The 16,437-nt window shown below is 46.0% G+C and overlaps 2 protein-coding genes across 4 annotated transcripts in view; one reads left to right on the top strand and one right to left on the bottom strand.

Annotated features, from left to right (window-relative positions):
* rab3gap1 (RAB3 GTPase activating protein subunit 1) overlaps positions 1-9,299 on the bottom strand; it is a 26,779-nt gene extending 17,480 nt beyond the window's left edge. Inside the window, exons 1-15 of one of the 3 annotated variants that reach the window (XM_083682189.1) lie at positions 9,258-9,299; positions 9,086-9,141; positions 8,153-8,228; positions 7,741-7,873; positions 7,274-7,352; positions 6,845-6,964; positions 5,586-5,751; positions 5,173-5,272; positions 3,741-3,822; positions 3,393-3,461; positions 2,133-2,206; positions 1,901-1,993; positions 1,079-1,245; positions 347-457; positions 1-108 (exon numbers count right to left, since the gene is read on the bottom strand). The exon at positions 1-108 is cut by the window's left edge and continues 65 nt beyond it. In XM_083682189.1, the coding sequence (XP_083538315.1) occupies positions 1-108; positions 347-457; positions 1,079-1,245; positions 1,901-1,993; positions 2,133-2,206; positions 3,393-3,461; positions 3,741-3,822; positions 5,173-5,272; positions 5,586-5,751; positions 6,845-6,964; positions 7,274-7,352; positions 7,741-7,873; positions 8,153-8,228; positions 9,086-9,141; positions 9,258-9,278 (1,455 nt within the window). In that variant the 5' untranslated portion in view covers positions 9,279-9,299. Of the gene's footprint in view, positions 109-346; positions 458-1,078; positions 1,246-1,900; positions 1,994-2,132; positions 2,207-3,392; positions 3,462-3,740; positions 3,823-5,172; positions 5,273-5,585; positions 5,752-6,844; positions 6,965-7,273; positions 7,353-7,740; positions 7,874-8,152; positions 8,229-9,012; positions 9,031-9,085 lie in introns of those variants that run through there. The other 2 variants (XM_083682188.1, XM_083682190.1) reach the window with 2 other exon arrangements.
* Positions 9,300-9,468: 169 nt separating this feature from the next.
* LOC310812686 (FAST kinase domain-containing protein 3, mitochondrial-like) lies at positions 9,469-13,397 on the top strand. The gene is made up of 7 exons (XM_083681340.1): positions 9,469-9,670; positions 9,935-11,326; positions 11,603-11,688; positions 11,856-12,030; positions 12,248-12,317; positions 12,423-12,537; positions 12,718-13,397. The coding sequence occupies exons 2-7, from the start codon at positions 9,958-9,960 to the stop codon at positions 12,814-12,816; spliced, it is 1,914 nt and encodes a 637-aa protein (XP_083537466.1). The 5' UTR covers positions 9,469-9,670; positions 9,935-9,957; the 3' UTR covers positions 12,817-13,397.
* The last annotated feature ends 3,040 nt before the right edge of the window (positions 13,398-16,437 follow it).

Raw genomic sequence — 16,437 nt, 5'->3', positions numbered from 1 at the left:
GGCTACCGCCCGGACCCCTCCGTGGTAGAAGTTGACCAGACACACACACAGAGCCAGGCGGTAAGTCAGGCTGTCACTGGGGGCGGACTTCAGCTGGTTGTAGAGGTTCTAGGTGGAAGGGGGGGTGGGAGGGGTTGGGGGGGGGGAGTTGGCAGTCAGGACCCAGTGCTGCAGTGTTATAAATCCTAATAAATGTTCAAGTTTGACCACAACTGCACCGATATGTCGAGGATCAGCAGGCGAAAGTGAGCAGCTTTATGCTTTATCCAGACAAGCTGAGATGACATTCATCTTTTCAGAACATGGTGAACAATGATAGTGGGGTCGAGGCGCAGGGCGGACATACATAGTCTTCAGAATCCTTCTCCTGCTCCGTTTTCCCATCTGTGTTGGATTGAGCAGCCTTGCCCTCGCTGTTCTCAGACGACTTCTCCACGGAAGCATCTGGGAAGAGATACTGAGACACACACACACAGGCACGCGCACACGCACACACACACACACGCATACACACACACACACGCAAACATACACACACACAGGTTCACATACAGTACTCTCATACATAGGCAATATCGGTCTCTTACCCCTCAGACAAAGACTGCTCTAAAGTATCTCACAGAGTGTCAGAAAGGAAATGTTTTATTCACCAACTGAGTCACCAGGGAGCTTTTGAGCCAATGGCAGTCAGGGCTTCATGGCTGATTAGGAAGCTATTCCACACACTAGGCCCAGTAAGATTGGAGACTGCAGAGTCAGCTCTCTCAGGCTGGTTCACTCACTCACACTCACACACACACACACACACACACACACACACACACACACACACACACACACACACACAAGCAAAGCCTCTTCTGGATGTCAACAAACCTAAATCCTCCTAAGCCTTCATCACAGCTAACATATGGGCTTTGAGTGTGTGTGTGTGGGTGCGTGCGTGCGTGCGTGTGCATGTGTGTGTGTGTGTGTGGGTGCGCGGTGTGTGTGCGTGTATGTGTGTGTGTGTGTGTGCGAGTGTGCACGTGTGTGCGTGGGCGTGTGCGTGGGCGTGTGCGTGCGTCCGTCCTCTCACCAGCAGTATGGAGTTGAGCACGTCGTTGCTGAGCGGTGACTCGTCGACGCGGCGGTGGCGGCGGATGCGTTTGCGGGCGCTGTGCACCATGTTGGAGACAGACAGCTTGGGGATGGGCACGGCCGCCGGCTCCGTCAGCTTGGACAGGGCGTGGCTGATGTCACTGTCTGTAGCCAGGGGGAGGGGCAGGAAACAAGGAACGCGGTACTCAACAGGAATCGAGGGCGAAGACCGAGAGAACATATGCTCTCTTCACATGCAACAGTAAACAGCCCCCCCCCGAGCAGGACGTCTCGATACGGGACCAAACGTCCAGACGTCACAAACTGCAGAACGTAAACAAAAGCGGAGAGACGCTCGTTATTTTGGGAGACGGCCGTCGTCGCGATGATTGCCAGCCAAAGAGAGCGAGCGCGGGAGCAAGTGGATGGTGAATTCCAGTAAATCGCTCAATTTACCTTAGCTGCCAGCTTTCGTAAACCTTGGACCAAATCAGAACATATTTACAGTTTGGGGGAAACCACGGAGATGTCCATTAGCTAGCAATCAGAACGGTGAAGTCTGTCTCCCAAAATGGTCAGAGTAGCGTCTTCTATCCGTCTCCTCTCCTCCATCTGCAACGGTGAGTAATCGGCCAATCTACATTGAGCCAGTGAAAGCAAAACCCTCCAGGATACGTAGAGTATATCCACCGTATTGCTTTCACCTGTCTGGTTGCTGTTTTCAGACCAGTGCAGGTGAAGGAGAGGAGACAGGGAATCACTGTAGACTACTGAGAGGCACCTCAGAACCCTTGGAGCCGACACAAGCCAGATGTCTTACCTTTGCCCTCTTCTTCAGACACACCTCGACCCAGGATCTCCTCAGTGGACTCCTTACTACAGCACAGCTTGAAGAACTCTGTCAGGAAGTCACCTGCAAGGAAGAAATGAGCCCCAGTGAACATGTATTACACCAACTCAGATGTGTGTGTGTGGGGGGGGGTTAAACACATTACATAGATCTCAATAGGATTCTAATGTTTGTTTGTTTTTTGTGTGAGGGGGAATCTTACCCAGCAAGCACGTGGGGTTTTCTGCCTTCCTGACTCGGACTGACCAATGAGGGGCCTGGAGAGGGTCCAGGTCACTGTGAGGTCACACACAGAGAGCACATATGGTCGCGTCACATGGGGGGAAGGTAGACCGGTCCAATTTCTGTATCTCGCCATGGTACATTACTGGCAAGGTTAGGGCGGACACACAAAGGTAATTCAACTTTGCTCTCTAACAGGAGAGCCCAGTCATTGTTTCCTTTGTTTCATAGACTGCCATTTACCTGGTTTTAAGGTAAGGTTACGTGGTAGAATGTAACATGATAAGAACGAGAAAATCTACTGTCAAATGTACTTGTTGGTTTCTCGGGGATGGACTGAAATATAACTATGTTCCTTTTGATATGCGGTTGCTACCAACGGTGTTGCATTCCCTATCATTACAACCATTCTTGTTGCCATGTCATTTGTAAATGAATAAATACCAGGTAAATACCACCAGTTTACCCAAGTACTCTCATTCCTAAACTCAACAAATTAAGACCAACATTACAGTACCACCCCCAGACAGCTTAGAAGGGAGATTCATTCATACATTCATGCATCAAAAATAACCCCTCATATCTACAGAGGGAGGACCAGCTTGTCTTTAGCTGAGGTAATCTCCATCATTATACATCTTTCTCTCCTTTCAGGTGCACGTTTTTTTAGGGTTATTTTCTCCACGCGCTTCAAAGAGTCCAGGATCGTGAGTGTGAGTGTTATACAGTGAATAGCAAGCAGATTCAGGAGGGACTTGAGGAAAACACACACACTGTTAATACAACGCGATGGCTCACTGAGCACCATTTCACCACTAAACTGAAAAGCGTAAAATCATTCGACATGAATTAATTTCAGCTTTAATGCAGTCGAACGGCGTAGCCTCGGATACTTGTTATATCCCCCACACACACACCTCCTCCACATCCACCCCCTCACACACCTACACTGTCTGGCACAGAGGAAATTAATATGGGTAACAACCTTTCAGTGTTGCAGAGGTACTGATAACTTGTTTTTACCCTCGACGTCACCTGGGTGTCTGCTTTATTTTCCCTCTCAATTCACACTTTACTTTGTTTATTTATTTCTTTAAATGTATTTTTTACTTAAAAAAAATGATATTCATTTCTAACAGCACCTCCATCTTTCCTATTTGCATTCCTGTCAACCATTTCCTTGAGAAGTCCTAGCTCAGGCGCATATCAAGAAGCAGAGGGGAGTGTGGTTGATACTCACGAGTACACATCATTATCCACCACGATGCCTTCTGTCAGGTGAGGCCAAGTGGTAGCCAGGTGAAGCTCACTGCCACAGCAATGAGAGAAAATACACACATTATTTACATTTTACAGGTCTTCAGGAGGGACAGTCAAGATGTAGCCTGAATAGATGAGAACATTATGAGTTAGGAGTAACAGTTGGGAGTTTCACATTATCCACCTGTCTCACTAAATGAGATGGACATTTTATAGTCAAATCTGTGACTAAACGCCTCACATTAAAGGCTAATTAAGGCTTAGAGAATACACGTAACCAATGAGGCAATTTAAGCACGCATTGTCGTCATGGCTACCATGGCCGTACCTGATTGGGTCTTCACAGGCTCCGAACGGCAGCTTCCCGAACTCCACCCCTCCCACTTCACCGCCAAGGAGAGCATCAAAGTCTGGAAAGGTGGAAACAAACAATGTTCTTTCATCATTATTTGTCAAACATGACTAACATTCAACACAAATCTGGAGGAACAAGGGTAAAGAAGAACCAAATCTTGAGCGCCAAACGTTTTATTATTATTTGTATTGAATTTTTGACAATAATTTAGACAAGAGGAAAGGAGATGGAGAGCCAGACCAGAGGGAGGCCAGGGCAGACTGCTGGACCTGGGTACCGAGCCCAGGATCTTGGGGTAACGGCATACATGTGCTTGATGTTGGGTTCGTTACCGCTAATCCACGACATCAGCATACACCAAGGGCCGGTTTCACAGACAAGGCTTAAGCCTAGTCCTGGACTAATTCACACTTTCAATGGCAAATTGCCACTGAGGATGCTTTTTAGCATAACCCTAGGCTTTTTAGGCTTAAGCCTTGTCTGTGAAACCAAGACTTAAAAGCATCCTCAGTGGCAATTTACCACTGAAAGTGTGAATTAGTCCAGGACTAGGCTTAAGCCTCGTCTGTGAAACCGGCCCCAAACGTTTTAACATCACGTCTTTACAAAGGGGTAATGCATAACACAAAACCTGTGAAGGGAGCCAACACATGGTTTCGGTTCTCCTCTTTCCTAAAATAACCTTAAATGTACCCGTCTCCACCCACCTCCATTGTCCTCCGTCCCATCCAGGAGATGAGGCGATGGTGTCAACGTGCGAGGCATTTAAAAAGGCTCTACGACCTCCTACCTTTCTCTCTCGCCTCCCCTGAACCACTCAAAGACTCAAGCATCACTTTGCAACGCTAAAAGCCGTCCCGGAGTTCAGCACTTAACACAACTGCCACAAGAACCCGCATATTGCATTTGGAGCGAACAGTGGATTATATCAGGTTCCTTAAAAGTCGGTCGAGTAATACTTGTGGAGACGCTGAGAGACCAAGCTTTCATTTCCCCCCTGAGGTGAACTTGACAGAACTTGATGGAAAAAAGACAATAGCAAAAGAACAATCTAGAATCCGTAGTTACGCCTCGCCTTCGACCCCGAGGATAACCTTAATGAGCAGAATACAGTACATCAGGAATTGAAATTACATTGTCTATCAACCCTTGATAGAACCCGTCGATTGCGTCTGTAAATACTGCCTGTCCTCTGTGCAAACCTCCTGTCCAGTGAGGTCTGGTTATCACGATGGTGGTACTTAGCAGGGTGCTGCATTCATGTCTACTTCCTGTCCTTTGTGTCTGTTTCCTGTTTCTATTAAGATGTACTGTAGCCAGAGTTAGCACCTGTGTATATGAGTCTGTTTGTCTGGCTGGCTGGCTGGCTGGCTGGCTGGCTGGCTGGCTAGCTGCCTGTACCTACCTGGAGGCTGCTGTGGCCAGGAGTACTGCTGCCAGTCCTGCAGCACGTAGGTGAAGCGGATGGCGATGTTGATGGGAGGCAGAGGTGTCAGGGGACAGCCCTGATGGGGGAGGGGGTGTGGGGGGGGGGTGTGGAGAGAGAGGGGGGGTGGGGGGGGTGTGGAGAGAGAGAGAGGGGGGGGGTAGAGAGTTAAATCATATCTTGTGCTGTCTTTACATATGGTGCAAAGTACCACGTGTGATTTCGACATCTCTTCGTCAGTGAAAAACGCCTTAGATGAGGGACATATAATAGATGAACGGACACATCGTTAAGAGGGCTGAACGTTCACATGTTCTTAGGATGACCTTTGGAATAGGGGATAGAAAAAGAGGGTATTCTGACACATGCCATGAGCCCTGTCCCATACTCACTATCTTGGACTTGAAGATGTCCAGTAGGCCTGATAGGTGGTTGTACTGGCTGGGCACCTTGCGGAGGTGGACCATCTCAAAGTCAGTGCGCACCCCTGGGCCCTGGCACTCTCCAGCATACATCCTCCTCCACTTCTGCTGGATCTGGACGAACATGGGCACCTGGCTGCATCCACAGGGACAGGGAGGGGGGGGGAGAGAGAGAGATGGAGGGGGGGTCATTAACTCTATGGAAGTGTGTTGCTGGGTAGTGAGATCATGCTGTGTCTCTTCCTCCCTGTCCCTGTTCTACCACAGCGACACAGCAGCACCTGGTGGACAAGATGTGAACTGCAGACAAAACATGAGGACATAAGGCCATCTGGTGGTTGTCACAAGCGTGCAACGTCTGTTTTGTGACAAATGAGAAGAATGAGCCTGTCTTTATATCTCTTGAATGATACTCTCAACAACATATATGATACATAATTTAAAAAAAAAAGATTTTTTTTGTTTTTGTATTTTCAGTTAAAACATTGTATTTGAGTGCATTCAGTTATACAGTGAATGTGATACAGTAAATGCCAAGTAATCATATACTCTAATGTACTCTAAGATTCTTTCAACAACACTGACAGCCTCAGTCAGTAGTGCTACCACACGCTGTGAAAACTACAGCTCCCAGTCTCTATGGGAAACCAGGTGACCTTGCTAGCAACCACAGTACTGCCCTGAGCAAGGTTCCCATTCCCCCCCCCCCCCCCCCCCATCCACCGTTGCCATGGATACGCAATGACCTACCGCAATACGATGCCAGGGGAAGTGTTCTAACCGCCCACTGTGTTTCTATTTTAAAAAATGACTTGTGACAGCACACAGAGAAATGTACAAAGGGCATATGTGTCACTCACAGTCTTGTGGATATGTAACTAATGTTTTCCTGTCAGTTCATGATTATGGACTCAGAACATTGGCAGTATCAGGTCTTTGTTTTAAATCGTTTGCATGTTACAGTTTTTCCCAAAAATGTCTGCAATCACAATGAATCCGATTAACGGGAAGATTGTAGCCCTCTATCCTGTTGTCAGGGACACTGTCATCACATAACCATGAAACTATGACCTTACAAACACACATTTCCCATGGAGGCAGGGAATCTAGCAGTTGGTTTGGTCTTTGCTAACCATCACTCACCAGTCTGTGCTGGAACGAGCCTGTTGAACACAGCCCTATGTTGCCCAGGGATATTTTTTCTGTTGCCCTAGGTGACCATCACTTACCACCCTGTGTTGGCCAGAGAGATGGAGATGGAGCTGAGGAGAAGGTTGCACTTGGATTCGCTGATGACAGCCTCACAGTTGGCGCCCGGCGATATGACCAAAAACTCACGCATACCATACCTGTAGACAGAGATGGGACACGGTTACGATATAGTATATAATTAGTATATATAAATATATAATAATAATAAATTATATATAATATATAATCTTCCATCCAATTTTAGGTCTTACAGAAACCAAGCTCTATAAAGAGTTCTTGCAAGGGACAAAACGTCTGTGTCAAAATCGGTTGTAAGCAAATATCACTGTTAGTTTTTTCTGTGTTGCGTCATTCCATTCCCCTCTCAAGATGCAGGCCAAGAAGAGGGGGGGTAAAGGTTAAAGGCCAACGGTTAGGAGACTGGGTCTGTCTGTACTGTTACTCACCATCTGACCAGGCAGTGGGCTCTTGGAGGAAAGTCATTGTTCAAACAGAGCAGGTCTTGCATGGCCATGGGGAAGGCATCTGGAGGGAGGGAGGGAGGAAGGGAGGGAGGGAGAGAGAGAGCGCAAGAGAGACAGAACCATGTGTCTTAACAATGACCACGACAACCAGACAGACCCCACTACCCAGGAGACATAAAATCTATGACTGTCTTAAACCAAGCTAAACCGATATAAAAACCATCATAAAAACAAGGCTATCAAGCAGTGTAGCATGAAAATAGTGCATCTCGGCCGGCCTTTGATAGAGAAATTAAAACCACACTCTAAAAAAATATATATATGGCATTGTTGCATATGCAATCGGCATTTTTCACAACTATTCCATTTTAGAGTAGTCAGCCTATCAAACATAATCTTCTGTTTCCCAAACAAGAGGACTGGTTTCATGTTAAGTGCCACCACTGTACCCTCCTCAGGTTCCTCCTTCCCCTCTCCCTCCTCCGTCTCCTGCTTCAGGTAATGATGCGTTACTGAAAACTTAAAATCAGCAAAGTTGATGTCCTGGGTCTTCTCCTCCCAGATGCCACTGGTGTATTCACCCTGAATAAAGAGGACGTCCATGCATTAATAATATATATGCCATTTATCTGACGCTTTTATCCAAAGCGACTTACATTGCAGTGAGTGCATACATTTCGGTATATATGGTCCCTGCAGGAATCAAACCCACAACCTAAGTGTTGTTAGCGCCATGCTCTACCAACTGAGGCACAGAGGACCAACGCATTAATTCATCAAGCTGAGCAGATGGCTACATGGTGCTTATTGGGAAGGCGTGATGTCTGAATGTGCAGGTTTGACTGGGGAAGGGGCGGTTACCTTCTCTGGGGGTTTGGCCACAGAACTGCCAATCAGCTTCCAGTCATTCAGCACCTCTTCCACTCGGGACACAAACCTGCAGGAGAACAGAATGGACGGGAGTAATCACTAGTCAATAAGAATGCGTCTTTCAGCAGACACACACACACACACACACACACACACGCAGACACACACACACCGAAACACAGACACACACCCACACCCACAAATCAACCAGAGCTGCTAAACTACCCCAGGGGAGAGTGTAAATATGCAAACTTGCAATGCACCAAAAGTCAGCAGCTGTTGACTGAGCAGCAAAATCTGCTTAGACCACCACAGGGTAGCCTCCGCCTAGTGTAATAATATGGTTTTGGTTCCAATACAGAGGGAGGTGTACACATGATGCATGATATTGACAGTGTTTGTGGAATAGGAAACAGTGCACTAGATCCCTATCACCTCTGGACACATCTAACATCCACTTATTCAATGCACTGTAAGCCATCTCATCTGAATAATATGTTATCCAGTACCAGGTGACCTAAAACGACTGTGACAGAACTGCATAACAATAATAACACGTCTTCTATGGTGACAATCACGTAGGTAGGTGGTACAGGGCCTGTTAACGTCACTCATATCCTTTAGTTAAAGCTGAGTTATGTGCCTACTAGCTAGCTAGCTAGCTGCAAAGCTTGTAAACTGATACTGCATATCATGCAATCCTGTTTCGACCTGCCCACAGCAGCAGGAGCAACTAAGCAAAAATGTTCGATTAGTGCAGGGATGGGAGCCATGCAAGACGCTACGCTAGCTGACAAGTGATAACCATCCTTGCCCTATTGCTTTAATCGTTCTACACACACTCGGCATACTATATGGACCAAGTGACTTTGGCCAGATGCAGGTAATCCCATTTTTGTCTGAGCTGATGAACTTCCCCGATACCTTTCCCACTCCGACGCGGTGGTGAAATCCGTGATCTCAAACACCTCCGACTCGGGCTGCAACGGAATTGAATACAGCATCAGCCATCTAAACATTCACTCGTTTTGGATGATTGTTTAGTTTTGGATGATGTTCACTTTATTGACTGTACACAAGGAGCAACTGTACTCACATCACTGTCAGCAGCCATCATGAATTCCTGTTTATTTGTATTTTTTTTTTCTCCATTGCATTATGGGTATGGTCAGCTGTCAAATGAGATCTCTTCCGCTATCTTGCAATGACGTCAGCAATGGCTATGTTTGCCACTTTCCCCTATCAAAACACTATTGGACAGCTATGAACCATCAAATAACAATCTACTATAATGCATGATGTTATACATTGTTACTAAATGTAATATGACAACATTGTTGGGGCACTGTCATGTTTGTTTTGCATGCCATGTGAAGTACGACCACCAGGTGGCAGCACGTACAGACACATGTAAACTACCGAACCTTATACAAGTTATACTAAACGCACGATGCAAGTTCTATAATTTCCACGTGTCTTCAGTTCATTCAATTATTTCCAGCTAAGAGGGTGAGTAATGCATTCTTATTACAGAATATACGAGTGTATGTTATGTGGTTTCTTCAATGACAATGTAAGGTCAGCGACTTTTTGTAGGGTACGTGTTCTCGATCGGCCTACCAAAACCGGCTGCAATGACTCTCAAGTTGCCTTTGAAGGAAACACTGTAGTCCTTACACATTTAATGCAAATGTAATTGGTTTATGCGTTACTGTCAACAAACGTATACGAGTCGCCTAATGACAAACACTTTTCATTTTTCTCCGTTACCAGACTCCGAGAAGCTATCATCAACAATGAAGTCAATTGCAAGCATCTCCTCTTCTGTTAGAGCTGTGTGTCAGTATTCCCCAAAGTCTTTATTTACAAGTCGTAGCCTAATGCAATGTCACTCAAATTCACTTGGAAGAGTAGGGCTCTTGAATGTGGACTTGCCCTGCAAAGGCAACATGTCGCAGACATGCGCTAGTTTACGCTCTTTTCATTGTGGTACACGAGAGAAGGGGGCGGTGGCAAGACAGTTGAGTAACCTCTCTTTTGCGGATGAGAAAGACCACCAATTGAAGCTTCATCTAGAGAGATGCCTCATACCCAAAACAGCTGCAACCCCCGTGGACACACGACCAGCATACCTTGTGTTTCCAACCAAACTAGAGAGCGTGAAAGAGCCCCTTGCGGTCAAAACCCTGTTTGAAAACGAGGTATTGCCGGAGCTGTGCGCACGTTTGACTGAAACCCCCAGCAGTGAGAGAATTGAGAGTCTTGCGACCTTGCTGGGAGTATGTGCCGAGTTTGGTGTGGACTCTGGAAGCCCAATTCTTACCAGATTGAAAGAGGAGTGCATGGCACAACTCTCCAAAACAGACACTGGGGTACCGCACCTGTGCCACCTTGGGGAGGTGGCATTCAACCTGGAGGGTCAAAGGTCAAAGATAGTCTCACAGGTCCTGAACTCAGTGAGCATCAGCATGGATCAGGCCCTATCTCCAAACGAAGCTGCCTGCGTCTACTCCTTCCTAGCCATGTTGCAGGACTCACAGCGCTGCCAGAATCTCTTGTCAAACCTGCACAGACAAACAGAGAGACTGATACACAGACTGAAAGCCAGAAACATCAGTGACATCCTCCACTCCTTGGTGATGTTACAGCAGAGACATGCCATCGCTCTGATCCTCAAGCTGAGTCGTCGGGCCTCCAGGATGTTCAAATCCTTTAGCGACGAGGAGCTCATCAAAGTTCTAGGAGCCTTAATGCATTTAGGTCACCATGACGACGGGTTTGTAGCAGCCATGGAGAAACACCTACCTGTCAGGATGTCTGATTCAGATCCAGAGCTCACCAGCACAGTGATGGAGTACTGCCTCCAGAAGAGGTGTCGTTCTGAACCCATCTTCGAGGCGGTGGCCGAGGGCTTCGTCAGTGACGCAGAGAAGTACAGCACTCCACAGATCGCCCGGCAGATCGTTGCCATGGGGAGGCTCAACTACCTGCCCCAGTGCTCCAGTCAGATGTTTCAGAAGCTCGAGTCAGTTCTCTCCTCCCGGTTCTCCCAGTTCCAGCCCAGGTCCCTGATTGAGGTTCTCCACGCGTGCATACACCTGGAGAGGTTCCCCCTCAACTTTGTGTCCAAGGTCTTCAGCCCCTACTTCCTGCAGAGCCTGCAAGGTATTAAATCTCTCAGTGCTTCATCATAACGAGAGAGAGAGAGGGGTATGTGTGACATGTATGTAAGCCAGTGTGTTAATATTTCACAGGAAAACAGTCTAGTCTTTTCACTTCAGTTGCTAACTCAATTCCACCAGAGGACTCACAAAAAAACTCTTATGGCACCTTGTTATGTCAGAGTAACACAATGCTGTGACTGTCCACAGCTGAGCCAGAATCATGTTCTGTATCCTGTGTATGTATATGTGATGTAAGCATGTCATTCTCTCTCCTCAGCACAAGGGGAGCCTCTGGACATGAATATCTTGGGTCAGCTTACCCAACTCAACCTCTCCACCTCACTAGAGTGCACACACTATCGGGTGAGAAACAAATGCATTTTTCTAACTGTTTTCAAAATTGGATGTCAAGTTTGTTAGTCTATGAAAAGTGAATGGTCTCTTCCATGTTGCTTTGAATGGAAAGAATGTTGTAATTATGGACTCAGTGGTGTGGGTCAGTAAGTTCAATACTCATTGATTCTCTACAGGGGCCCAGGCTCCCCAGCTACCTCCATGTAAAGAGGTTCTCCTCCATGGGCCATTCCTTTGAGAGCCCCATGGAGACCTACTTCTACAACCAGGTCCAAGGTCCACTCCACAAGCTGTTGGGGGGGAGGAGCTACTACTCCACCAGGGTCTTCACTCAGACTGGATACACTATAGGTCAGACACACTCACAGACACTTGGTAGTTGTTATATGACTTGTTATACAGTAATAAACATATAGTTACACATGACTCATTGTCTGTGGTTATCATCTTACACTAGAACTGATGGGACTGTACTTCCGGACTCCAGAGGATACACTTTTCCTCTTTGGTATTGTTGAGTAAGATGACATTAGACTGATATACAGTTATTTTGTTGTGTTTCTAACAGATGTGGAGCTCTGTCTAGATGAAGGGGGCTTGGTTCTACCTCTCTCACAATGGGACCAGACTCGGAGGAGGTAAGGACCAGAGCCATTTTCTTATAGCTTGATAACTTCAATGATAATAAGTTATCACCCATCGACCATAGAAGCCAGGTAACAAGTGATGTGTTGTCTCTTCAGGGTTGCCTTGTGTCTGGATGCTCAGAACCGCTTCTGCAGCAACACCCAGCACCTCCTGGGGAAGGAAGCCACCAAGAGAAGACACCTCCTCAGGCTGGGCTACGAGGTGGTGCAGGTACAGAAACCCAACTGATAGTTTTGAAATGCTACCGGTCGAATGCTACCACATTCATAATGGAATGTTGTGTCCTAAATGTGGTTCTACAATCTACTGTCATTATACGGCATCTTCCCCTTTCTCTGAGTCACATGAATGCCACATCTGACGCTCCCCTTCATCTCTGATCCCCACCAGATCCCCTATTTTGAATATGAGAAGTTGAGAACGCCAGAGGAGCGGATACAGTACCTCCACAAAAAGATCTTCCAAACTATCTTAAAGTTTAACCGGTGATTTCTCAAATGGAAATGAAGGAGGACATTGTGTGACTGTATCACATACAAACTTAGAGACCTACACTCTTGGCCTTAAGTGTTTGATAACACTGGCAAAATGATAATGAGATATATACTGAAATGTATGCACTCACTGCAATGTAAGTCGCTTTGGATAAAAGCGTCAGCTAAATGGCATATATCATATATATCACTTAATGAGGATGTTTCTCAAACTGTCTTCAAATCATCTCTTCTTGTGATGGGTAAAACTGTTATGACAGGCGTTACAGTATTGCCAGTGTTGCCAAACATTGTATGGAATGTGATGTGAGACTTTATGGCTGTGGAAGGTAATCACTAAGCTGTGTGCTTATAGAAAAGCTTTACCTGCACTTTGTTATTAACACTGATTGTATAATCATTCTTGGAACACCTTTGTGTTTCCAAATGAGTTACGGTGAGAGTACTGTATATTTTGTGCGATATACAAAACACTTTCCAATACACAAACATGATTCTATATTGTTGTATCGAATGAAACTATGGTGGAAATTGAAAGTGCCATAGTTGTTATGTGCGTTTCTGGAACAATAAACATGATTTGTATAAAGCCTCTTCAATTTGAATTGACAAAGTAAAACACGATAAACGATACTGACAAGCATGGAGTAAGGGATGTCTGTGGACAAAATGGGACTCAAAATATGTCATACATGAAACATGGGCGTAATGCTTTGCATGTACTAGAATCCTTACAGTTTCTGAAAGAGTAAACTATTCTTTGGTGCCTTGGTGTAAAATCATGCACATCCATATATGAAAAAGGAAACCTTTCACTGCTAATTGTAAGGGTGTGCATTCACATCTTTCTTTGTGGGACTAAAGCTCCCTGGCATTTAATCCACTGTTGGCCTGCCTGCTTGCCTGCCTATCTCCTTGGCAACAGAATGTAAACGCAGCGCAGCTTAGGGCAAGGGTTGGCGTGCACAGGGAACAAGAGCAGACGCTGAAGAAGGTGTTTAAAGACAAGGAAGTTTACTTTTTAAATCAACTATACAGATGCATAGCACTGTATTTGTTTGTCAAAGAACATTGGAGTGTGTGTGAAGCATGGATATTGGGCACTTAATAGAAGAAAATATTTCAAACTTGGAGAAGATACATAAGGGTGAGTTAAGTTCGGCATTTTATTCAACCACTGTTTCTTTTAATAGACTTTTAAAATTATGAGTACTGGCTATTTCAGAACTATGTAATTCATTGCTTTATACTATCAACAATAAGGTTCCATGTTTCTAGAATGATTCTTGTTTTCTACCCAGACTTAGTTGTTTTGTAGTAGAGCTGTCACTCATTAATCCACTAGGAGGCTGTTTAGTTAATGTTCCTGAGACCTGTTATTATAATGCTCGTCATGACCAGTGATTATAATTAGAGGCAGTGGTTATTACCGCTTCGTTTGCTGCCCGATTCACATCAAGACTTGAGAGTGTGAGTGTGTACTAATAATTAGTATTAGAGTAATAAGAGAGAGAGGAAATTTCCTCCTCTATTGTCTCTCCTCTCCTGCTGGGACTCTGTCAGTCACCAGGGACTTGCATCAACACTCAAGACAAACATATTGTGGTCTCACGCATGCAGATCGAGAGAGAGGAGAGTGACACTGTACTGCGGACGTGTCCACACACAACAAACAACCAAACACAAGCACAGCTGAGGGACAGGTTACTGAGGGGAAACAAACAGTACTCTTAAACAGAGCAACCACTTTGACAGAAGTGTCTGTTTCCTACTGGTGTCCTTTCACACAACTCTGGCAGGAGTCTTGTGGACGACTATGGAGAGGAGGGGGAGTGGAGTGGAGGTACAGCTGAGGGGGGATCTGGAGGAGGTGGGGCTGGGGCTGGAGTTGGGGAACTGCCCGTGGGAGGAGGTGGATGTACCCCACACGGAGGAGGGGGTCACCCCGCTTATCAGTGCCTGCCAGAAGGGCATGATTGAGGTAAGCACTGCCAGGGGGGAGAGTGTGTGTGTGTGTGTGTGTGTGTGGGGGGGGGGGGTCTGGCTGTTACAGTCTTGAAAGAGAATGTATAATGAGAATGGGTGGAACAGAGCTGATAAGATGCTATCTCTTCTCTTATTCTTAGTGATCGCTAATGATAATGGGAAAAGACATGGCTAAGAAGTGATGTTTTAGAATACAGACGTGTGTTTATTTGGTTGCGTAGACATTTAGAATAATACAGATTAGAATCCACAATCTATGTTGTTTGAGTGAAAACGTTAGATGAAAGAGCGATAGAAATGATGATAACATTGGTCTCATGGAACTACAGGAATACTGTACGTTGGTAAAATGTTGTATGGATGTGAATAACCCATTCAACAGGTGTTGATAGTTGTAAACATTTCCTGTAATCAATCTACTCAGGGCTACACCATGTGTGACTCATCAGTTGTATTTTTCCTCACAATAACAATAACATGATGTGTAGTATATGTCACATCTCTGGGGGGGGGGGGGTTGGGGGGGCGGTGTACAGTAGGGTATACATTACCTCATTATTATACAACTCATGACCATTCTCTCTAGACTGGCACATTGAAAACACCACATGACTTACTGATGTGAGGGGCCACAAGGGAGACAAAGGCTTTCACCTGTCCCTGAGGTTCCCCAGACAGCGCAGGAAAACGTGTTGTTTATGATAACGAATTACTGGAAGGCTCTAGACAACAAAAAAACAATGTTACACTTACATTTCCACATAAACTGAACTATTAAATAATTCCTTCCTTAGTATGGCAGCTGTTGTTCACACTTATTTGCAAATGATCCTTTTGTTTACAGGTTGTACATTTCCTTCTGAGAAGAGGAGCTGATGTGACACTGTGCAACCATAGCAACCAGACTGTGCTGCATGTGTGTCCTCCTGTCCTCCAGGGGGAGCTACTGTCAGGCATGTTCAGACCTCTCCCCCACCGAGCCGAGCTTCTCCAGGCTGCCTGGCAGGGGGACCTCCACTCCCTGCAGCACCTGCTGGTGAGCACCCCACACACACACATACACACGCACACACACACACACACACACACACACACACACACACACACACACACACACACACACACACACTATAGAACTCCTTACCTCAGAGACTGGCACCCACAAAGCTCTGCCACTGATAGGCTGCCACTTCCCTACGCCCTTGGGTGACATTGTGTAACAGGAAATGTGATACACATCATCAGGTGCTTTTCTAACAATGGACCAGGTGGAGTTTAGATAGGCCCGAAGGGGAGAACTGTGTGAATGTGTAAGTGTGTGTGTGTGTGTGTGTGTGTGTGTGTGTGTGTGTGTGTGTGTGCGCGTGTGTGTGTGTGTGTGTGTCTGTGTGTGTGTGTGTGTGTGTGTGTGTGTGTGTGTGTGTGTGTACATATGTGTGAATGTAGCGCCTGTGTCCGTTCCATGTGGAATCATGTCCAGGAGATTTTCTCATTGGACCTGGTCTTGTTACTTGTCTCCAACATTTCTATCAAACAGTTTGACATTAGTTGGTGTTAGGTTAACCTCTCTGATCACTCAGCTTTGTGTAACCAGCCATCAGTTCAAAGACTTGCATCTTCAATGGTTCTA

The sequence above is a fragment of the Argentina silus genome, assembly GCF_951799395.1.
Source record: "Argentina silus genome assembly, chromosome: 12".
In the NCBI taxonomy this organism is placed as follows: Eukaryota; Metazoa; Chordata; class Actinopteri; order Argentiniformes; family Argentinidae; genus Argentina; species Argentina silus.
The sequence above is the reverse complement of the archived record's forward strand: the minus strand, read 5'-3'. Positions and strand labels throughout refer to the sequence as shown.

Excerpts from the sequence above, each read along its gene's own strand:
- LOC310812686 (XM_083681340.1), top strand. The coding sequence starts at position 9,958 with ATGAAGTCAATTGCAAGCATCTCCTCTTCTGTTAGAGCTGTGTGTCAG. Across the intron at positions 11,689-11,855 it reads TAGAGTGCACACACTATCGG|GGGCCCAGGCTCCCCAGCTA; the intron begins GTGAGAAACAAA and ends GATTCTCTACAG. Across the intron at positions 12,318-12,422 it reads TGGGACCAGACTCGGAGGAG|GGTTGCCTTGTGTCTGGATG; the intron begins GTAAGGACCAGA and ends TTGTCTCTTCAG.